The sequence below is a fragment of the Ochlerotatus camptorhynchus genome, unplaced genomic scaffold (genome assembly GCF_037179485.1).
Source record: "Ochlerotatus camptorhynchus isolate MF236.1 unplaced genomic scaffold, CSIRO-AGI_Acam_v1.1 ptg000007l, whole genome shotgun sequence".
Classification (NCBI taxonomy): Eukaryota; Metazoa; Arthropoda; class Insecta; order Diptera; family Culicidae; genus Ochlerotatus; species Ochlerotatus camptorhynchus.
This window is the reverse complement of record NW_027040499.1, coordinates 2025136-2050410: the sequence shown is the minus strand read 5'-3', so window position 1 is coordinate 2050410 and position 25275 is coordinate 2025136. Positions and strand designations below refer to the sequence as shown.

At 39.8% G+C, this 25275-nt stretch overlaps 1 protein-coding gene across 1 annotated transcript in view; it reads right to left on the bottom strand.

Moving 5' to 3' along the window:
* LOC135697538 (thioester-containing protein 1 allele S3-like) overlaps window positions 1-6362 on the bottom strand; it is a 79936-nt gene extending 73574 nt beyond the window's left edge. The window contains exons 1-2 of the mRNA XM_065217297.1: window positions 6211-6362; window positions 5591-6140 (exon numbers count right to left, since the gene is read on the bottom strand). Coding sequence (XP_065073369.1) covers window positions 5591-6140; window positions 6211-6272 — 612 coding nt within the window. The 5' untranslated portion in view covers window positions 6273-6362. The remainder of the gene's footprint in view (window positions 1-5590; window positions 6141-6210) is intronic.
* Window positions 6363-25275: the final 18913 nt, after the last annotated feature.

Here is a 25275-nt window from a genome sequence, read left to right as displayed (position 1 = left end):
CTTATGGCATGATCAAGCAGCTGTTCTGCGGGCAACACTGTCTTCTGCAGTGTGACATAGTAGCCATGATATTTGTGCTCTATTCTTCGCACCAGAAACATCAATGTTGCCTGCTGAACAGCTGAATGAGCATAATCATAAGACACCAGCGACTTGAATCATTAATAACTTTTGTTCCTTACATTTGATTGAAAAGTGAATTTTGAACAAATTTGTAGCTGATAAAATTCGCTACAATAACTGTTATAATTTTTAAATGCATATTGATGTGGTGAATTGTTAGATAGATATGAACAAAAACATAAGTTTTCCCATAGTAGTTCCCATATAAACTTGAAATGGTTTGTGCCAAGTCAGTTTCTTACTAAGGTTGTTCAAATTTTGGGAGGCTAAGCTGAACCCAATTTGGAACCGTTTAAGCACAGTGAAGCGAAAATTTCAAATTTTGCATAAGTCTAATGTCCATGGGGAGGGTTGTGTATGTAGAAGTGTTTTGTGTTTTAATTCTCATCACTATCCCAACCCAAGTCCTCTCTTGTATCATTTCAGCTGTGCTGTGCAATACAGTGCATTGACACTCATCCGTCGAAAGAAGCAGAAACAAGATTTACCAATATCCTTTCCCTTTATCCCCTTCCAATCCTCTTATAAATGTTTTTATTAATCTCGAGTAAACCGCGAGTATTCAGCCCCCATTCTACTAACATAAGTTGTCAAAAAAATTATAAAAAATTACAAGTAAATTAATTTGGCTCTGCAAAGGTACCGCATTTGAGCCTTGACAAATAAATGGATTAAAAAGAAAAATGTACAAATGCTGGACCGGTAATCAAAACAGCATGGACTTGCTTTGCAACTGCGTGTTTACCGACTGAGCTACACCGTTCGAAAAATTCATTTAAATTTCTGCGAGATATAGCGCACATAACATTTAATGTGCTGGAAACATTTTTCACATTTAATCACAAGTGATGAGAATCACGAAATTATTCTCGTTGATGAGTTGAACTTTACAGCGATTATTGACATCTTGAACACTTTGAATGACCTTAAGGGGGATTTCCGGTTCAATTGACCAATTTTTCCAGGGAACCGGTTGTAACCGTTCGTGAAATTTCGCTGAGGTTTTGATTTAACTCAGTGGCTTAAGCGCCACTCTCTATTAAGAGAGACCACTGGTCGTGTTAAAGCTTTGCCCGACAAATGAGACTTTTCTCTCAGAGGACCTCTTGAACGGTCGTTGGTTACTAACGGCAATGAAAAAAACTATTAACTTTCTGGAAATGCCAAGTCCTTCAGTAATACAGGAATGGAGCGCATGAACCAAATAAATAAACCAAGGTATTACTCTGACTCACCCCCGAAACGAAACGGAAAGAGAACGAAGGAATGCTGACTCAACTGAGCGGAAACGAAAGAAAACAGAACGTAACGTAGTAAGTGTGTTTTATTCAGGGAGTAGCATTCAAAACGTTCGAAAAACTAATCTTCAACTTTTTCTTTAAACTATATTCTAGCATTCATTCGCATTGGATTTCTGAGAGGGGTTTACGGGAAAGAGCAAATCATGGCCATGAATTAAACATGCTCTCACATACCTGCGCAGGTTTTACTTGACGAACCGATGAATCGATGACTACTGACCGGTGAGGGCTCGACGACTCGATGATGGCGGTGTAGCGATGGCGGCGTAAACGTGATGGTGCCGCTCACGTGCGGCAGTATGGCGCGCAGCAACGGAAAGGTGACTCGTACGCGGTATGGCCGAATTAGAGTTGCGGAGGGAGTGGCGGCTGGACGGAAGACTTCCGATTTGGCAATCGAGAGCTGAGCTACGACGAGAAGTCGTGCTGTCCCGGGAGATTCGCTCCGCAAAGAGAAGAGGCCAACTTACCTTCGGACGGCTTCGCGTACTTTGTTTCCGCTATGACCATCCGTGATGAAATGAACCCCCTCTCCCGTTGGATTGAATCCGGACCGTGGCACGTTTTTGGCGACGCACTCACACGGTCCGAGCTCTCGGAAATTATGGTCCACGGGGTTGTAGTGGAAGGGACCTCGTCGACGGATGATTGGCGACCGTCGGAAGATATTTCGCTTCGAAGATTAGCGAACTTCACCCACCTCCGTTTAGCTACCTTCGAAAAGGCGGGCCTTAGCAGGGCGCACGAGTCACTGGAAATGTCCGTGTCCCACGAACGATGATGGCGATGCCACAGATGGAACCCCCGATCCGGCGTTGACGATAGCCGAACGGAACGTATATCCAGCCCGTACAAAAAAAGCGCAACGCGCTGGAAATCCAACGCGAACTCACATTACTCATACAATTCTAAATTTTAACAAAATTCAATAAAATTACCTTTTTTGTACAATATCACAAATAAACGCACTGAACAGACTACGCGGAACTTAATACGGACTTATGTCCACTGTACAAAAAGAAAGAAAACGTTTAAAAAACCACTGGTTGATAAAAACTCACTCACTACTATTTAGTACCTTTAGAGAAACTTATCGCACAAAATCAAATTGATTTAATATAAGTCGAGAACGTAAAGTAATTCGCGCACTTCTGTTATCCAGCCGATTCGAAAGCGAAACGGATGAGTCAGAATAATTTTGCGAGCAGGAAAATTCCTAACGACCTTTTCCTATTCAGATAGGTCATCTTTTAAAAACTCTCTCTTTATTCGAGAGTTGCGCCAAACCTTTCGAATGGCGACGGACTTCATGGCGCCTCCAGAAAGCATGTACAATATAATACAGCTCACTATAAGTTGAGCTTTTATGGCGAAGTTGTAGCCTAGACACAGTAAATATGGCAAAGTTGTTAAATCGACACAGTAATGGTCTGATTTTATTTACACGGTTGAAATATTTAATTTCTTAGCAAACTTGACATAAAAAGGATTTATTTGTTAATTAAATTAGATTTCAACGAAAAACTATTTACAAATAACCGTAAAACGTTACATGGTAAGAGTTAGAGACCTGAGTTTTTTGTCTACTCTTTATTCATTCTTGCTCTACAACTGGGATTTTTTTCAAGTCCAAAAATCCAAAATGGCGTCCAATATAGCGGCTGCCCGGCGGGTACTTCCCAAAACTGCGAGCAGCCTAGAGGTCGCAAATCGTCACCTAGAAAGAAAATCGGCTCAGTTTCTTGAAGAGTATAGTTCAGAGAATGGAATGAACTAGAATCTTTGAAAAATCTCAAAATTTGACAAAATGGCGGGCATTTGAAAAAAAAAGTTATTTACCTAGTTACCGCCATTTTGTCAAATTTTGAGATTTTTCAAAGATTCTAGTTCATTCCATTCCACAGTGGTACAGAATGCAGATTTAGGTGGAATGATATGTTTTTAGCCTGAAATTGAAACTTTAGACTAAAAGTCTCTTCTACAAAGTTGTTCCTTATAGTTAGGCCCTCATTTTTATGACAATGAATTCTAGGGTGGTTCCTACTATCATTAAAATCAAAAATCTAACTTTTTTGTTTGAATAAATTAAGGTATACATTCTTCGGCAAAGTTATAGCTGAGCTAATTTCAAGCAACTTTGTTGGAAATAACTTTTTTGTATCTCTTAAATTGGCCGATTTAGAGCTATTTTCTTGAATTGAGTTAGGGTGGCTCTTAAAAAAACAGTTTTTTTGCTCTATTTTTCTTATTTTGAATTTCTCAGCAAAGCTGTCTTCATATAGCTTTTAGATCTTAAGAAGGCGCAAATTTTTGCTGCAAAACTTGTCAATATCTTTCGCCGATCAAGAGTTATTGACGTTTGTATACTAAAAATATGCACTTTTCAAATGTTAATATCTCTGGTTGGGGCAAACAAAAAAAAAGTTTTTTTGCAGCATTTGAAAGGGCGTATGTTATTCTCAATAATATGAAAAAATTGGAGGTATGTTATTTTTTAAACTCGTATAAAATCAATTTGAATTTATTCATTTTTTTTACTATATTTGAGTATATCTTTTTTATTAGAAGAGATATAGGCAACAAATTCCGGTATAAAACATTCATCCTAAAGAGTTTTAAAAGTCTCTAGAAGATAACTTTCATGAGAATTTTCAAATAAAAAAAGTTATTGCTAAAAAACTATTTTTTCCAGAAACACCCTAAGTCAACCCAAAAAAATTACTCTAAAATGAGAACGTTAAGAGATAGAAAAAAAATTTCTTCGACAAAGTTGCTTGCAAGTAACTTAACTACAACTTTTTTGAACAACACATGTTTATATTTTGTAAAAAAAAAGTTAGTTTAAAAATTCCCTAATTTGAGGACCACCCTGACGTTTGCAAACACCAAAAGAAGGGAATTTTTAAGACCAAAAACTTCTTCGAAGACACTAAATGTCCAAATATTGAAACAAATGTACTAGCACATTTTATATAAATTTGTCATTAGAGTGGTCCTATGAAATCCATTTTTTGTCAATAACTTTTTTATTTGAAATTTATCATGAAAATCATCTTCTAGAGACTTTTAAAACTCTTTAAGACGAATGTTTTATACCTGAATTTGTTGCCTATATCTCTTCTAATAAAAAAGATATACTCAAATATAGTAAAAAAAAATGAATAAATTCAAATTGATTTTATACGAGTTTAAAAAATAACATACCTCCAATTTTTTCATATTATTGAGAATAACATACGCCCTTTCAAATGCTGCAATAAAACTTTTTTTTTTGTTAGCCCCAAACAGAGATATTAACATTTGAAAAGTGCATATTTTTAGTATAACAACGTCAATAACTCTTGATCGGCGAAAGATATTGACAAGCTTTGTGCAGCAAAAATTTGCGCCTTCTTAAGATCTAAAAGTTATATGAGGACACCTTTGCTGAGAAATTCGAAATAAGAAAAATAGAGCAACAAAACTGTTTGTTTAATAGCCACCCTAACTCAATTCAAGAAAATAGCTCTAAATCGGCCAATTTAAGAAATACAAAAAAGTTATTTCCAACAAAGTTGCTTGAAATTAGCTCAGCTATAACTTTGCCGAAGAATGTATACCTTAATTTATTCAAACAAAAAAGTTAGATTTTTGATTTTAATGATAATAGGAACCACTCTAGAATTCATTGTCATAAAAATGAGGGCCTAACTATAAGGAACAACTTTGTAGAAGAGACTTTTAGTCTAAAGTTCCAATTTCAGGCTCAAAACATATCATTCCACCTAAATCTGCATTCTGGACCACTGTGCATTCTCTGAACTATACTCTTCAAGAAACTGAGCCGATTTTCTTTCTAGGTGACGATTTGCGACCTCTAGGCTGCTCGCAGTTTTGGGAAGTACCCGCCGGGCAGCCGCTATATTGGACGCCATTTTGGATTTTTGGACTTGAAAAAAATCTCAGTTGTAGAGCAAGAATGAATAAAGATTTGACAAAAAACTCAGGTCTCTTACTCTTACCAGTTTCCTGGAAAAAAAAAATCCAAAGTTTTGGTCAATTGAACCGGAAATCCCCCTTAACGCAACAAATAGCAAATTCTCTTGACCATGCAGTGAAAGTTTTGCGGACTCAAAAGGTTCAAATTTAGAACTATAATGGATAAACATATTGTGTTTCAATCTTACATCTTTAGCGGTTACGGTGATGGTCCACGTTCCCAGCACCGGTACGGCTGCCATTTGGTATGATGTTTCGAAAATGCCCTTGTTAAGCTTGGCAAATGTCCAGTGTCTGACAGAATTGTCATCCTTGTCCTTGATGAGGACCTCGATCGTTTTGATGTTGGTCACGGGTTTTGTCTCGATATCCACCACGACCACACGGAAACGAAGCACATCTCCCGGCTTATACACCGGTTTGTCGGTTTGAATGAAGATGGAAACAGTTTTTTCCGGAATCATCAGATCCACGTCATAGTAGACGACAACTTCGCCACCATCGTTGATGGCCGAGAACGTGCACTCGCTTGTATCGGCGATACTCGGAACGGGAAACTGAACATGCTTTCCTGATATGCGACCAAGCTTTAAAGTGGACTCCTTTTTGAGAACGGCATCGTCGAAATCGTTACACTGTAGCGAAAGGTTTAGTTTCACGTTCTTATTCAACGGGTTCACGAATGCGACCGTATACGGTCGGTTGGGTCTTATGTACTTCGAACCGATGATGGAAATGCTAAAAAGCAATTAAAGAATGGTCATCAATTGGCAAATCATATTGGCTCTTCACAAAAAAAAAACTATACCCATCACACCAAGAACTTTTTACAACTAATGCACAGCACACAAGAAAAACTAAAATCTTCATTCTTAATAACCAGATCACAGAAAATCCATCCGGCTAAAATATCGCTTCTTTCACACTCCTTTGAACGGTCTGCTTTGTGTCTGATCGTGCCGAGCTTGATCAATGGACTGGTTGAACAAGAGTCGGCCTCATGCATGGTGAGAGTTCTTATCGGTTTGATTGGGGAATCCCGTTTATATAAAGATGTTCGTATCTGTAGCACCGGGTGAGACTGATGCTCACGGTAAATGATCTGAGATTTACTATTCCGGATTTTTTGGTCTGTCATAATGTAAGAGGTTTTTAAAGCCACGGAAGCTTGAACGGTTGTGTAATGTACCGGAATGCTTCACACTTAGAAAACATAATGTAAATTTAGGTGCTCTGAGATTGTCATATACGAGCGTCAATTTTGACATAAAATTGAGTCATAATTGACACAAAATTCAATTCAATCATACATACTTTCGAACTTTTCAGTCTCCGAGCACTTAATGTTACATGACATGTTTGTTTACGTCTCATCCTTAATGTCACGTGTAAGATTAGGTATTTCTAAGTGTGTGGCTGAAAATATTTTGTAATTATTGTGATGAATTCTATTTAGTAGTACATGTCAATGTCATGATAAGTTCTACACTCTAGTTACCGTACCTGGTACACAGAAAAAAAAAATCGAATTTTGAACATCGCGTAAAATCTCCTCTCGTTTAAACTGCACTTAAGTTAACAAAAACAACGAAATTCTTTACAATCTTGCACACTTAGAAAAATTGATGTAAATTTAGATGCTTTGAGACTGACATATACGAGCGTCAAATTTGACATAAAATTGAGTCATAACAGACGCGAAATTCAATTCAATCAAATGAAGTTTTCGTTGAGTATCGTACTTTTCAGTCTCGGAGCCCTTAATTTTATATGACATTTGTGTTTACTTCTCATAATTTATGTCAAATATTGATTCCGTCACGTGTAAAATTAGTTATTTCTAAGTTTGTGCATTAGACTGATGCAAAATTTGACTTTTTCGCTCCACAGTGCTTGAATGGTTTCAAATCGGTACCTGATTAGCCTCCCAAAGTTACAACTCATTTGGTTGGAAACAGACTTCGCACAAGACATTTGAAGTTTACATGTAAATTACTATGGGAAATCTCAACTTTTTGTTCATTGCCTTCTAGTATTTTTACATATTCAGCTGCGAAATAGTTCGATAGCCATTCTTATATAAAATTCTCTCAGCTACAACTTTGCTGAAGATCGTTTCTATGTAAAACGAGACAGGAAAAAGTTATTAATTATTTAAGAGATTGGTAAACTTATGACATGATCAAGCAGCTGCTCCGTAGGCAATACTGTATTTGCAGTGTGACATAGTAACCATGATTTTTGTGTCCTAATCAACGCCCCAGAAACACCAATGCTGTCTGCTGAGCAGTTGATTGAGCATGATCATAAGACATCAGCGCATTGAACCATTGATAACTTTCGATCCTTGCATTCAATCAAAAAGTGGTCTTAAGCAGCTGGGAAAATTTCCTACAAGTACAGTTGAAAGTTTTTTTAAGCAGACCGATATGGTGAGTTATTAGATAGACATGAACAAAAATCTTGGTTTTACCATAGTAATTCCCATACAAACTTCAAATGGTTTGTGCCATCTCAGTTTCTCACCAAATGGGTTCAAATTTTGAGAGGTTAGTCAGGATCGTTTAAGTATCGTGGAGCGAAAATTTCAAATTTTGCATTACTCTAGTGTGCATAAAACATCGTGTAAATTTATTCCAATCTCTAATCTATCGCAGAAATAAACATGACTTTTTCAAACTGTATTTTGTATGACATGTTATCACCGGGAAATCCCAGCCTGTTTTTCTTGACTACTATAGCTTCAACTGTAATCTATTGATAATGGTGAGGAAGATGACAGCATGGGAGCAGAAGACAGTGATGGAGCCCACTCGATCAAATCGAACATCGATAATTTTGCATTGAACATTAATTAAGTCGCATCGAACAATTCCGATGGCACCGCCTGGGATTGAACCCAGACCTTAGGAGTGCGAGGTAGTCACACTTACCAACGGCGCCGCTCACTGCAAGTAATGTTTACATTCGATTGTTATGTTGTTTATAAAAAAAAAGGAAACACATATCGAACCGTCTTGCCGGGAAAGAAATACATTCTGGTATCCACGAAAGCACCAGCATAAGGAAGAACAGATCACAGACAAACAGACGTAACTCTTCATTGTGTATCTTCGTTCATGCATTTAACGGTTGATTTGAATATTATCAGTTCCGCGAACTACTCGCCGCAGCGCTGGCATCGGATCATTTTGACGTTTCTATACATTCTATAGAACTTTTATGCAATATTGTTTACGAGTTAGCGAGCAAGCTTGTTTTCCGCGAGAAGCCAGAGAGATGTCGTTACTGAGGTTATATGTTTTGAGATACTATGTTTTCAAGAACAAGTTTTTCAAAGAGTTACGTCTGTTTGTCTGTGAACAGATGCTTAAATTAGCTAAAGATGCCTTGCAATAAAACCAGGACAATCGCAACGGAACAGTTTCTGATTGTAAATCCTAGATTCTCACCAGCAGCAGCCCAATTACGGCCCCACCAATTAATTAATAGTAGCAAAACACATGTTCGTACATCGATGAAAAGTGCATCGGCGTGCTGTCTGTCCACTCTCATGAATCAACAGCATGAACCCTGGGTGAAACGAAGATGAACTCCAAAATCGAACCAATTTCGCTGTCAAATCGAACCAATATTTTACCATCCCGGTATGATGCAACAAATACAAGTATTGCAGTCCCGTAATATTAAACATAATCAAGCTCACCTCGAATCATTTTGTTTATGACGGATGTATTGAAAATTCAAGCCTCACATTTCAAAAGCATCAAAATCATTAATGTATTTATTTGTTTCATCCAAGATTGGTTCATTTTACTTCTCTGGCCACCCTTTTTCTCTTTGCTGCGGCTTCCAACTTTCGATTTTTCCCCGAACCAGGCTTCCTGGCTGTCGACAAACGTTCCCCGAATGGTTTTATTGCCTTGTTGACAGTTGCTTTGGTCACTTTTAACGATTTCGCTAACTCAGGGTGCGAGTAGTTCAGATTTTACCGATGCGCGTGCAAACTACACTCAAAAAATTCTACACGTCATCATCATGTGTCTCACACTTGATTTTGCGCTTATTGTGAATCACATCTATTTCATGTGTGAATCTTATGCTATGAACCATGCCTGAACACTATGGATTTGAATTGTGACACACTTGGATTATATGTGTCTCATTTGGTGATATCATTTGCTTTGCACATCATAGTTCAATATTCTACAATATTCTACTTTATCGACTTCTACTTTGCCGACTCTAAAAATGAATCGACAAATATATAAACAAAACTGCCAGAGGCCAAGAGCTTACACATATCTTTTCAATGGGTCTGATTTGGGATTCGATCATGGACTGTTGGGGTGTGCTGCTGCCGGAATCTTTTTTCGATCCCACTGTGACACGGTTGTTCTCATGTATATGAGGCGGGTTGATAGGATAAAGTCACAACGATGTTTACCTTTCTGAGCAAGCAATTCACATCGCATTGAAAGCAGGGGGATCCTATCCCTGTCAACCACATATAGATGCACCATAGCTCACATGATCTTGACATTTTTGAAAAATCTGACACTTTTGGACATACTGACAGCGGTAAAACTGACGGAGGCCCGACAGAACAAGACAGCTTACTTTTTCACACTTGCATTGCAGTGCTGAATGCTAGAAAGAGTAGCCTGTTGCAGTCATCCTCCTTACCCACTATATTTATCACATTGATGTGAGCTCCGCCGAAATTCGTGATTGTTGCCCCCGTGATTGAAAGGCAAAACACTTTAAATCCATCTGTTTTGAACAGTAGTGTGATTCAATGTGCAATACACATGAATAGATAGTGAAAGATTTTCAACATTTCAACATTTTGAACCAAGGTGAAAAACACTTAAAGTAAATGTGATTGGACATTCAAAAAATCAAGTGCTTAAACACGTCGATCAAACGTGCGGAATTTTTTGAGTGTATGGATGCGTTGCACCTCTTGCTTGGACGCCATAACTGAAGAGCAAATGTCAAAATCAAAATGAGGGGTGTTCAGGTCAGCGTTGCCAGATATACCGATTTATCGGCATTTATACCGACTTCCGAACTAGATACCGATATACAGATAATGTTCCACAGAATACCGATTTTTGATATGTTATACCGAATCATACCGATTTTTTTTTTAAATAATCAAAATGATGATTGCCTGCCCGCACTCGAATTTCGGAGAAAATTTTTGTGAGAGACTTGTATCCATGGACCCCTTTGGGTCCATGCTTGTATCTTTTTGAATACCTCATATTTTTTGAGCCTTCAAAATTCTAAACAATGATCTTTAGAGATGCCTTATGCTTGATACTCTTGCGACTAATGTTTGCATTTCCTCCTTTTGGTTGACTACCCATTAATTGAGAAATAGTCCCGGTAATTCCTAGAGAATCGAGAAATTTTTTTGAAACATTATTTAACTTCCAGAAGTAATTATTCATTTTTTAACTTCCTGAACTTTCATCCAATGGAATTTTCTTGCACCTTACCTTGGAAGCTTCTTCAGCCTTCGCTCAAATGATTCTTTCATCTTCTCCCGCCATTTTTTCACCTTTCCCGGAACTTCAAGGATGCTATCAGAATTTTATTGCGGATCCACACTAGCTTCAGGAATATTTAAGATGTTCTGAAACTTCAGAAAAGTCCAGACTTTTGTGTAAGTTTCGATAAATTTAAGACAGTTTCATTAACTTCTGCTAAAGTTTGAAAACCCGGAAAAGTCCAGTGAACTTCAGCGAACTTAAGGAAACATCATAAATATTTTGGAAATTTCACAAGTCCAATAAACTTCAGGGAAATTTAATGGTTTTCAGGAACTTTAGTGAAGCTCAGACAACATCAAGACAGATCAAAACTTCAGCAATGTCCTGAGGGGCTCATTCAACTTTAAGAAACGTCAGGGAAGTTACATGAACATTAGAACATTCTGAGAACATTTAATGGGAAGTTCTATGCTTTTTAATGGCAGTGTCGATAACTTTAAAAAAAACTAAAAAATCGGAAATATCAGAGAACTTTAATTATGATTTTACAATAAATTCAAGAAAATTGCACTTAAGAGATTTCGTAATCTTCTAGAAAGTCCAGAGACCTACAAAGATGATTAGAGATATTCTGGTAGTCTCATTATAATCTGGGAAATACCGAGCGCTTCGAGGATCACCAGAGAACTCCAAAACAGTCCCTAATTTCAGAAAATTACAAGAACTTTTAAAGAATTTCGAGGAATTATGGAGTATTCCTAAGTGCATTTCAGGAATGTTCCGAAAATTTATTTCCCTACCGATTTCCCAGCGGAGTCTTCAGGGATGTTTTATGAATTATGTCCTTGTTTCTTTCGAGTGTTCCGTAAGCGCTCTGGCTACCGTCTTTCTTCAGATGTTTTTTTTTAATCTACCTTAGAAAGCTTCTGCCAGCGTCTCTAGCAAGTTTCTTTCGTTTTCTCCAGGAAGTTCAATTAATTCTCCTTTAAATTTCTTTCGTCTTCTAACTTCCATAAGCCAAAGGATTTTTTTTGTTCGTCTTCTATTGGAAGGTATTTCTGAGCTACTTCTGGCTTTCCCTGGAAATGGCTTCTTCTAGAAATTAGCTTCCGATTTCCGAAACTTTTCTGGCTTCCTTTGGATGTGACATCCATTTTGTTTTTTGATAATTTATTTAAATTTTCACCGCATGTTTCTTAATTCGTGTCTTGGAAGTTTCCCAGGTGGTTTTTCCAACTTTTCTTAGAACTTTCCTCGAACTTCATCCTAAGAGAGATTCTTTCGTCTTTCTCTGGATGTTTTTTTCAGCTTCGTTCAAAAGCTAATTCCATTCCCCGGGTTTTTCTTCAGGAATTTTTCGATCATAGTTCAAAAGCTAAAATTTTGCTTTGATTAACGGCTTTATCAGCCTTAAAACACTGCAACGACTACGATGTAATATGCACGACAATTTGGCCATGGGTTGTGGCCTTTTTCAAGGGAAAATATTGTTTGTTATTATTGTCAATAGTACACTCGTTGTTGTGGCTGATTTTCCATATTTTGGTTTCATTTAATGATATGTAATTGAAAAAAAAAACTACTTGGTCATAATTTTGATCAACCTGAGGACAACGATAGTTTTAAAAATTAAATTAAAACAATAAAGAGTGTTTTTGCGACTGAGAAAGCGGTTAAACAAAGCAATTCCCCTCCAGTTCCAGTCGTCACCTTCGTTAAAATGTTCGCTTTCAAAAACGGCAAAAATAAAAATTAATTAAATCCTAAATACCGATAAATACCGATTTTGTAATACCTTTAATACCGGTAAGCTCGATTAAAAGAAATACACACTAAGATTTTCTTTTCGTCTTCGATAAATTTTACCGAATTCAAAACAGCTGAACGTTCGGTAAAACTTTGAGTTTTAAAGGCTATTGAATTTGAAAATAGTTTCAAAACATGTTCAACCTTGTTTAAATGATCAAATCTTGTCATTCTAGTGAAGATTTAGTTTCAAAGTAGCTGAAAAGCAATTGAATTGAGTTGCATAAATTTTACTGAAGTGTTCAGCTGCTCAGATTTCGGTAAAAATTACCGAAGTCAGTGATAATTTCTTAGCCTCTAAACCATTTGGCGAATTTTTTCAACTTTTGGTTAAAATTTGACAGATGGAAAGTTATTGATTAACCCTGCTATCCGGACGTGGTTATTTCTGACAGGCAAGAAGTTAAATGTTGACCACCGTGGCTGTGTTCTGCTCGAAAACCGATCGATCGGTAACACAGGGATGCCACTTTTAACCACGAGTTAAATTTAACTCGACAAATGGTTCACAGCCTAAGTATATACGTCAAGTACAAGTCGACCAAATTTTGATTGTAACACCCTTTTTACTATGAGTGTCTATCATCCTGATGCTTTCATTCTCTCATGCGAAACGTTGAATAACGATAACTGAATATGTTTTCGCTGGTATTGCCCACAAGCGAGCTTGACTCTCTTGAACCTGAGGGTCGCGGCAGGAATTCCCCCAATCACTGGTTGTCGGAGTGTTGTAGGGGCTGATAATAAACCACATAGCCACTTAAGCGGAGGGAGGTTGACGAGTGTCTATGGTTTAAAAAAAATGCCCAAAAATGTGTATGGACGATTGTCTACGCTAAAACACACGCTACGCCACAATAAGCAACACCATTTGTATACTTAAATATATGCTGCACAAATTGGCATCGTTTGAAGTACGTCAAATGATGTTTAAAATTTGTGGGAAGAGTTTAAACATTGAAATAATTTGAAGCTATTTTGTTTAAAAAACCAACTATTTATTAAAAACCCTTAAAAGACGTTAGCAAAATAATCAAAGGTCAATATTTCTCAGAAAATTAGTTCCTTGTATTCTCTGCCATCTAGGGTAATGGATAATGGCAAGGGGTAAGTCACTCAGCACAGTGTGCCGGAAGTAGATTCGGCACAGCTTGGGCACATCCATCGGCACACCTGTGGCACAATCTCGTAGGCATTGGATTGTTCATTACTTAAAATTGGAGCACTACTGGACAGCTGTCATTGATGTTGTTCACCACATTACGACTGTGTATTTCAGAAAGATGCTGTAATTGAATATATTAAAGGAACTTGATTGCTATCGATGCCGGTCACAAGTCTTTCAGCTACTACGCAAAGGTAGGTAGTGCTACGAACCGGAATGCAAGAACAATTTGGATGGATTGGATCATGCAGTGGCGGCGGTTAGATATGGAAAACTCAAAGGAGAAGATTACTGGCTAATCAAGAACTCCTGATTCAACAACTGGGGCAACGATGGCTATGCTTTGATGGCGGTGAAGGGTAACAACTGCGGCCTTACCACCGATGCGACATATGTAAATTTGAAGTGAGATTTCTATTTAAATTAGAATTAAGTAAAAGAGTAGTTTTATTTTCGGATATGTGTCATCTTATAGAAGATGGAATATAGGGGTTTCGATTTTTGTAACATAAAATAAAAAATGAAAGTTAAATAGGTTGAGAGGATGCAATAACAATTCCGTGTCATTGTTCCATGAAAAGTAGTTCGGTATTTTTCAAGTATATTTTATGTTGAGGCAACGGCTCGGAAGTAGCAGGATGTGGTCAATTGGTCATATACCAAACCAAACTAACTTGCACAATACTTTTTGCACGGCATAATCACACGGAATTGTTATTGCTTCCACTCAACCTAATTAACTTACAATTTTTAAACCGAATTTCACTGGTTGAGGTACTACGATCGAATTCTCCCGGAACTGCAACTCCAAACCGAACGTCTTAGCTTGGGATCCTCCTTTTTGCATAAACCATTCCAACGTCGAAAATCTCCGAGAGCTTCTTGCCAGGAATCATCACCTTCAGCAGTTCCTCTTCCAGATTGAGCAGAAAGGTGTAGTGCTTCTGAATCGTTTCCATCGGATTCACCAGCAACGTTCAGACGACATTGGAGCAGTAGGACTTGTAACGCGCACCCAGAGCACAGATTACCGATCCGAAGTGCAGATAGTTCTTGTCGCTGAATGCACTGAACTTCAAGCTGTACCCAACTAACATTTTCAAAAATAGTTTTGGAGAGCGTTTACTCAACTTTCTCACAACCATTATTCAATTTGTCAGTCGCACTGAATAACATCAGCCAATAAACGCTAATGTCACTTCTATACACACACTAATCAACTTTCAACTTGTAGCTGCAAAACAAAGCTAACAAACTGAATATATTACTCATTTGATGGCTTCTAAACAACCAACCACTCTTGCTGAATAACATAAACATCAAAAGTGCTTTTTCAACAACTAAACAACCTGTACTCAGCGTATAAACTGTGTTAGAGCAACTTCGGAAGCATTTTCACAGTCAACTAGGTTTATTTTTAGACGTGTGCTGTTTTACAGCTTTTACTCTGCTCTTTTATAACTAGTCGAGAAAAGTGATTCGTGTGCACTATTATAAAGCCTCTACTCAGCGATTTTGTTGTAGAAGGCAATGTTGATTTGTTTACATAAGTTCAAAGTGTTGGCGTAGCACAGTTGGTAGTGTCAAGGTTTGCCAATGAGGTCGTCTCGAGTTCGATTCCAGGTTCCGGTGCAGGGTAAATAATTTGGTGATGATTTGTAACTAATTTCGATTAATTTGATTCACAGCAAAATAAACTCAATAAATTCCTTCATAAAAAAAGCGTACACAGTATTTAGCCCGGCTTCAAGAGAAAGCTGTGTAGTGATTATTGAATAACCGGGAAAAGGTTGAATAAGCGCCTTTCAAGTTCACACACAACTAAACAGCAGGATAACAGCTGTATAGAAGCGTTAATGGATATGCAATAAGAGCTTCTCCCGACCGTTCCAACAGCCATAAGTAGCTGACTAAGTTCGCCAGATTTGCTTGTATAGAGGTTGAGTAAAGGTTTCCTCATATCGTATAACGTTTGAATACAGCTTGAGGCTGTATAAATGAAATGAGTAAAGCGTTTACATTGCGAAAATTGTTAGTTGGGTAATTGCCACCCGACTGGATAATCGCCGTGTGGCACATGTCCAACTAGTTGGTATCCACACCGGAGACATACCTTTTGTCCGTCAGAGCCTGCTCGACACCCTCCGACAGTTTGGCATGTTTTACTTTCTTATCAGCATTGATAATCTCCATGATGTGATCCTTGTTGAAAACGTCTGCCGTTACCAGGCAGGCCTTCTTGATGGTGATAACCTCGGAGTCCTCCTTGGAGCACATGATGTACCCGATTGGGACGCTGATGTCCACCGTGTCGAAGCTTTTGTCCTTGACGAAGGCTCACCACGATTCACATAATTCACCCGGGAAGTTGTCCTTGGAGAAGAGGCCAAACACTTTGCCATCCTTGGATCCCTTGAGCGCCTCCAGCAGCTTTTCAAAATTGGCCTTGTCTTTATCGTTCTTATTCCGAACCAACAGCTTCAACGACGGAATGCCCTCCTCACCATCCTTCTCGATCTGCTCCAAGAAGTCGATCTTCTTCTTGCTGGTCAGGAAAAAGATGGACTTTTCGCACAGCACCGTAATCGTATCGATCAGCTCGTATCCCAGCAGCCAGGTTTGCAGGTTTGTCTGCGCCGACCGAGAATGGAATCCATCTTCTGCAGCGAATCATCATGGGAAAACTCTGATTTCTTCCAGAGATGGAGAGTGGTAAGCGTGACTGATTTCTCACCCCAATGGGTCTGGGTTCAATCCCAGCCGAGGTCGGTGTGATTTTTCTGAGGCATAAAAATCTCTGGTTACGTCTTCCTTCGGAAGGTAAGTAAAGCCGTTGGTCCCGGCCCATGTGTGTTTGACCGGGTGCGATATCCTACGCATGTGTGGAAGCTGCCTTCCTGCACATTCGATTGCCGTCAGTGGATGGCAATCGATGTTCGTCGGTGATTGGCACTAGATTGCGGACCAGAGACCAATAAAGGAAAGAAGAAGAAGAACAAGGCCTTGTTGTCCTCTGCTGTCCGAAGAAGTCTTCTCCACTCTACTCGATCCACGGCCACACGTCGCCAGCCTCATAGACTGCGAAGGGTCCACAGGTCGCCTTCTACTCGGTCGCGCGCCTCTTCTTCTTCTTCCTGTTGGGCAGCTTTCAAGAACCATTTTCACTGGGTCTTCGTCCGGCATTCTTACGACGTAGCCAGCCCACCGTAGTCGCCCAATTTTGCAATGTGAGCGATGGATGGTTCTACCAGCAGCTGGTGCAATTCGTTCCGTCGTCCATCTGCACTCCACCGTAGATGATACGCAACACCTTCCGTTCGAAAACACCAAGGGTTGGTCCTCCAAGAGCATAGTCCAGGTCTCGTGGCCGTAGAGGACCACCGGTCTAATCAGCGTCTTGTCAACTTCGTGCGGCGGCGAATTTTATTCGTCCGGAGCGTCCTCCTGAGTCCAAAGTAGGTACGATTCCCTGTCATAATGCGTCGTGGTCACCAGTGAGTCCAAATACACAAACTCGTCCACCACCTCGATTTCATCACCGTCAATCTGAACTCGGGGTGGGAGGCTAACATTGTCTTCCCTAGAACCTCTTCCTCTCATGTATTTCAGTCTGATGTACGTTTCCGTCATCGTCTCAAAGTTCCGTGCCATGATGTTGATGTCATCGGAAAAGCCAAGAAGCTGGATGGACTTCCTGAAGATCGTGCCACTCGTGTCTATCCCAGTAGGGCTCGAGAGTTTCCTCGAATAATGCACATCACTTGATGCATCGTCGCCTTGACCAATTGGGTCAGTATATCCGGAAATCCGAACTCGTGCATAATCTGTCATAGCTGATCTCGATCGGTTGTGTCGTATGCGGATTTTAAATCGATGAACAAATGATGTGGGCACGTTGTATTCGTTGCATTACTGCAAAACCTGCCGCATCGCGTAAACTTGGTCCGTGGTAGCGCGGGCACCCATGAATCCCGCCTGGTATTGCCCCACGAACTCTCTTTCAAATGGTGACAAGCGGCGGCATAGGATTTGGGAGAGTATCTAGTAGACGGCGCTCAGCAGTGTGATCGCGCGGTAGTTGCCACTCCATCCACTCCTCCCAAATCTTGGCAATTATCCAGTGCAGAGCTCTAGCCAGTGCTTCACCACCGTATTTTAATAGCTCACTTGGTAGTTGATCTACACCAGTTGCTTTGTTGTTTTTCAGCCGACCTATCTCCTCCTCAACTTTTTGGATATCAGGAGCCGGTATCCTGTCATTTTCTGCGCGTGTTCCCAGCAGAGATGCCATATCTACGTAAATCTCCGTAGATCGACGGATTTTACAAATTTTTGCGGAAATACGGATCCGTAGGCAAAATCTACGGAATTCGGAACAGTTTCTACGGATTTTTTCTTCAGTGTATGTCTCCCTTCAGTGTATGTCTCCCTTCAGAATCGAATTTTACAATCTAGAGTATAATCTGATTCTGAAGGGAAAGAAGCATAAAGTAAAATATACCCCTGCAACTTGTCAACCGTTTTCTTGCTCACTTATCCGCTTTTTGATAGAATAATTTGGCATTGACGGCAACTCTGTAGCTCTTCCCTCCTATGAAATATCCCGTAAGCAAACGTCAGACTGTGCGTGAAACATGGCATCTCTTCACTCTGCCGAAAGTTCCCATAATATACTGTCAATCTTTGCTTGAAGAGAAAAGTTTTCGACGGTGCCGTGTGAAGGCGAATAAAAGTCGTGTCGAGACCAGTCTTGTAAGCGGTCACCGTAGTCGACACATTTTCTGTGATAATCGACTGCCTTTGCTTCCGACACTTGCAAAACAAGCTTTCAAATTACAGTGCAAAACTAAAATGTCATACGACAGGCTCTGTCATACGACACTGCCGCCGAAGGCCGTCACGAATGTATGTAATTTAATTTTTCTCATAATTAGACAGGGGCGATTCGTGACCTATCAAGCTACCTGTTCAACCTATATTTTACCTATATTTATTGCATACAATAATAAAAAAAACTTGCGAAGGTTTAATCATGAGACTTTATTATGTACATTTTAAAGATTATTTATACAACAGGGCAATACGTCGATCAGCTTTTTCTGCGAATAAGTCTGTTACATTGTCATAGAAGCCTGGTTTATGTTGTAAATCTGAAAGCAAATCTTTTTCCACAGCCATTAACATAAGGTAAAACAGTCGATCCTCTCCCATAGTCGTGCGTGTATAATCTTTCACCCGACGCATTGCGGAGAAAGATCTCTCCACGGTAGCAGTTGTACTCGGTAATGTGAGAATCAACTTTGCCAGTCTCGCTGTTTCTGAAAACACGTCCTCTAACTCTTCTTCGGCAATTAGCATTGCCATTTCCTTAACGGATTTTCCCCTAAACTCGCTTCGTGAATAAAATACTTTGAGCTCATTACTCAATTTTGTTACATCAAAATTATTGCCGAATAATTTGGTCAATGAATCGAACAGCTGTTTAGGAAAACACTCATAGTACTCTCCGAATTTAGAACTATTGAGCAACCCTACATATTTAATGACTTCCAATGATTTGAACCGATTGTCCAACTCTTTCAAAACGCGATCGGTTATTGTCTCATAAAGTGCCTGATAAAAGGATTTTGACTTTTTCCGCAACATGTCATCACCTCCGTGAACTTGAATAGTGGCATCATACACATTTTCGAAATGTTTGATCGATTTCATCACTTCGATCTCGTTGCGGCAAGAACGGACATTTTTTATGCATTCTATTGCATCCAAGTCTTTCTGTTGCAATACGCTGTAGAGTACGTCAGTAAAGCTGAATAGTGCTGCAAAAACCTTCAGAAAAAAAATCGTTTCAAAATCCAGCAAGAATCCGTGCAATCCTCGAGCATTGGTGCACGTATCTCCATCCCAATTCATATCGGCGAGATACAAATCTCCGAGGCACGTTATAATACCGGCGTAGTTATCGTTTACAACGTTGACCATTCTTGAGGTGTAGGCCCACTTGGTTCTACATACGTTGGGGATTTTAGCTTCAATATATTTCTTTAATGCTTGATTTCGTTTGGTGGATTGGGAGAAAAATGCAGCAAGTGACGATAGCGTTTTGAAAAACTTTGCAGTTCTTTTTTCTTCTGAACAGGAGTGCAGCAAAACCAAGTTTAGGATGTGTGCTTTGCAGTGAATGTACTCAGCCTTTGGAAAGTTTTTCTTCACCAAAGCTTGCGTCCCTCCCGACTCACCCGACATAACCGCGGCACCATCGTAGCTCTGTGCGATAAGCTTGTCAGCATTTAGACCAAATTCGATAGCAATTGAGTCCACTTGACCTGCCAGAGCGGGAGCCGTTTTATCACTACTTACGTCACAAAGACGAACAAAACGTTCAACAGGAGCACCTAAACAAACAAATAAAAATCAAAAAATAAATAAATTTATAAAAGCAAACAACAATGCTAAACGTACATACCGTTATTTTTAACATATCGAAGCGCACATGATAGCTGAGCCAATCTTCCAGAATCGGTCGTTTCATCCATCATGACAGCAACGTATGGAGCTTCATCGACTTCTTTGTGGATTTGTAGCAGTAGGCATTTTCCAACGCACTCAATAATGTCGTTTTGTATAGCACTTGATGTTCCGGTGAAGACGCTGGATTTGCTAATAAACTCTGCAAAACTAACATCACGCAATGCAACGAATGAGCAAAAATCTTTATAATTGCCCCTATTGTTAGAAACCTCTCTTTCGTCATGCCCACGAAAACTCAATCCGTGGGACCCCAGGTAACACACTATATCTATGAGGGTTCTCAATCCTTTCCGGTTCTTGGTCACCATAAAATTGTGATTTGTCTTGGCAACTTCCCGCGCATGGTCAAGAGCTTCATCGATTCTGATCCTTCCGAACGTTTTATGGGCCATGGCATTATCGATGTGGTCCTTCGATGACGAATGAACTTTCAATGCCGCCGACAAATGGTTCAAATCAGTGAAGCCTGTTTTTGACCATACACCACGGTCTTGGTTGCTATGGAATAGCAAGCACGGCCAACAGAATATTTTATTCAATTTTTCCGATCCGCATAGCCACCTGTGACTGCTGTACGATGATCTGTTGAAGTTTCTCGTCATAGATTTTCCTGACTTTGAATAATACGACTTCAAATTTTTCATGTTTCAATATTCGCTACAGCACATTCAATTTGGACTTCTGATGCCATCTGAAATATAAAATATGTATCTATAAGTACAATAAAATTATTGTATACGTAGTAAAAACTAGCTATGCAACTTACGTCTCACTGTTTTAGAAACCGTAAAAGCTGCTAAAAATTCGGAACCACCACTGAGCTTGAACGTTCTACAAACACTTTTTCAACAGAACCATTCATAAAACTGACGGTTCAAGCTCTTCGATGCACACTGAGGGCGTTTTTCGACAGAGAAAAACCACGCACACAGTGACAGATTCTTCCACTGTATTCCCATTCGTACGAAAAAATGCCTGTTCATCGTTGCAAATGATGATGCTACAAAATATTGCAGCCTGAAATGTCAATTAACCGACGAATGCGACAAGCACGCGGAGGATACGTGTATTACTTCTCATCTGTATACGTGTATGAGTGTATCAGTACGACGGATAAACTTGAGCTTTCACGACACATGAAGACGTAGCGTGAGACATGCTGTCGCATAGGTACCAATATATTTCGTGATGATACAATAAGCGCTTGGCGATACATCAATATGAAATGGGCAACTGTATGACTACCGTGGTGCATTCTAACCTTTCTCACTATAGTGCAATGCGGTCATTTTTGGCCTGGAAACAGTATGTGTATATATTTTCGAATGCTAACCCTTCTAATTATGAACATTTTAATAATTTAAATATTTTCTGAAATAGTCATGAGGTCCACGTGTGCAATGAACAGGTTGGACATATGGAGGAATCGCCCCTGTAATTAGAGCTGCTAATGTTGTGCTTGTGTGAATTCTGAAAATAGCAATCAACGATGTCCTAGTTATTATGGTCCGATCAAAAATGGTTTAATTTACACCAAATTGAGGAATTAGAACGAAATCACATATGTCATATGATAGTTATTTGATAATTTTCATTTTGCTCGAATGTTGTTCAACCGTTTGCGTTATGTAAGAGAGACGACGCTCTCTTCCTCGTCAGCTCGATGATGATCAGGCCTTCAACGTGTTCATCAAAAAGCACGTAATCCATAAGTCGCCGGCTTTATAAAGGAAACTACGGTTAAAGCGTGACTTTCTTATTAGATTACAACACCACTGTACCACCGCTACGGGATCACAATTGATCAGATCGCCAATAATGGTCTTGAAACCCCTGCAGTGGATCCTCAAATTGAGCTGGAAACCATTGCCGTGGATAATGAGACAGAATTGCTGCTTGGGCAACAGGAAACGCTCCTTTGGAATGAAGACAAATGCCTGGAGATCGCTCCCGCGCAAAACAGGGTTCCTTTGTCATTAATATATGACGAGCACGGCGAAGATATAACTTTTCCTGCCATATGTTTCGGCCATCTACGGAAATTCAAGCCAGGGGTTCGGGTGACATATTTCATGATTGCATCCAGTGAAACTCGTCGTTAAGACAATGAAAGTTCTTCGCCTTAGAGTTTCCGAAGGCTTGCAATGCATTTTTAAGTTCCCGGGGACTGTAAACATCACACGTGTCAACCTTAAATACCGCCTTATTCATGGAGCTGTGCATTGAGCGAAATCTATCCTTCCTCAAATCAATACCGAATTCAGTACAACAAAGGAAAAACGAAGAGAAGTTTGTTCACCTTGATGCGACAATTGGGAATGCCTACGATGTTTCTCACACTCAGTGCAAATGAGATGAAGTGGCCCCATTTGTTGAAACTCCTACATCGATTGTCAGAAGGACACAATGGCAATGACTTAACAGATCCAATCCAGGAATTGACTGCACTACAAAGAGCAACTCTGGTCAATGATGATCCAGTCACGTGCTGTGTGTACTTCATCAAGCTGGTTGACACGATTGAATTTCAGCACCGTGGAAGTCCTCACGCGCACATCTTGCTATGGCTTAACAAGGATCCCCGGGAAGCAATCAGTGAAAGTATGCCAAAAACTATAGGTGCAACAGTATCATGGTATTCATGCCTGTACTACCATCGGCCCTTTAGCACTGCTTCCACCTTTCAATCACCTCACACTCGTTCGTGAGAAGGTTACCGGCCAAGTCCTTGCACATATCGGTGTATCGTGTATGAGGTACAGATTTTCCATCGCCTCGCGATCTCAGTTTTCCTGGTGATGCTTCTAAATACGCACTTGTCCGTATCGTTGGGTCGCGGCGTTCGACTTCGACGGGTGCTATGCACCGTCGTTTAGCGTTAATTTACAGGATACCCGTTTAAGGGCTTGTTTACGTTTGAATTTAAAAATTTGATAACCTACCTACTTGAGCACAGGAACCTAACTACTTGAACTAGGATGCCAAATCACGAATGATCTGGTGGTTTGATCGCAGACAGGTGACTCTGAACCTTTCCAGCGTGGAAGTCTTTTGCTCCTCGAGTGTTTGAAGACCGGCCAGGTGGTGAATCTCAGAATTACGAGTTCACGGTGGACTGTTAAGGATCATTCTGAGGATCTTGTTATGGATCCTCTGAAGCTTAAGGTGGTGGCACTTAGCACAACTCTCCCTGATTTGCATACCATATTCAATAGCCGGCAGAATGATCTGCTTGTGGACAGCAAGTTTGTTTTTAAGGGACAGGGTGGACTTCCTGTTTATCAGAGGGTAGAGCGACCTGATCAAGATGTTACTCTTGGTGGATGTCTTGTCATACATAGGATCGGAATAGAAATTTGCCATCGAGGGTGGGACCAAGGTAGACTACTTCACTCGACCATTCAATGGGAGTGCACACCAAAAATTTTTGAATTTTACATTGATACATGTAAACTTCCTTTTCACGTAAACTAGCAGCTTGCAAGAAATGTTGCAAACAAAAGTGGACAGTTGCATACAATATATGGAATACTGCATGACATGTCTCATAAATTTACACGATCTATAATCTAAACTTGTATGATATATGACGCTCCATTTATGTGCATCATAGTAACGGAAATTTACACTCCTTTTTTTAGCTGTGAATGTCTGACGTGAAAATGTTGAATAGGATAGGCCCAAGCAGGCTACCCTGAGGGAACCCTGTATCTACGATGATTGATCGACTGCCAACCAATCACGCGTACAAAGCCGTTTCCCAGCTTGTTGCTGGTGCCACCTATCGCAACCCGGGAAGCCGAGCGATGTGCAGTTCCATGTTCCGAGTTTCCAATCGTAGTCCTTATTTCGTTGCGTAGGTCTGTGCCGATTGTGCCGATCCGTATTTCTCTCTTCGGTATTTGCAACCTTATATTTTTTCCAGGGCGGCTTGTTGGTCCTGCCCCAAACCCCTGTCTCGCCGGGGGACCATCATACACAGCTCTGTTAAGAGTCCCACGCTGGCACTAGGACGGTGATCAGCCGCTCCTAACAAGAAGAACAGATGCTGTTTTGAGCCGCACCTCCATGGTGAACAGATGCTCGGGTTTGGTGAAGCATTTCCTCTATCACCTTCCTTTGGTTACCGCGCCAGTGTACGCATCGCACGTTTTCACTTTGCTATTGCCGGACTGGCAACATTGCCCAGGGTACGCCATCCAGCTGTGTCCATGTTTCAGCTGGTAGTCTTTTGTTATCATAGGACTCGGCAAGACGTGAGGTAGGAACTTGTGAGGTCCAGAGCTAGGTATTTCACTCCTTCCAGGTTGTCAACTCACCATTTTGTAATGCAATGAAAAGTATGGGGTTCAAACCCATTTGCCCAATTTTCATCATATAAAAGTTATCAACTTATTAGCATTGTAAATGTATCATATGTTTATACAGCATTTACCTGACACATTTCCAATAATACCGTTTTCATTGGATTTTCCTATAACGCAAATTTATTTGACTTCCAGATAACGGGAATATGCCATATTGGTTCAGTGTACATTAAGGTTATCTGTTCTTAGCGTGTGGATTAACCAGCCACGCCCGGCTGAAAATCAATAATGATAATACTCATAATGAATCACATCATTCGAGCAGTTTAAAATGACGTTTCCTACCAGTGTAACTTTTCGATGGAACAATATTTTGAAAAAATGTCTTCTAGAACCTCGAGAAAAGAGGGTTTTATTCATTCTGAGCTACAAAAATCAGGAATTTATTGCTTCGTTTTCCTTCTCAAAACTGCTCGACAATTTGACTAATTGCTGGTATTTTAGCAATCCCCTGTCTAAATAAATTTTCTTAATACCAATAGAGCTGAAAGAATGATTCATGA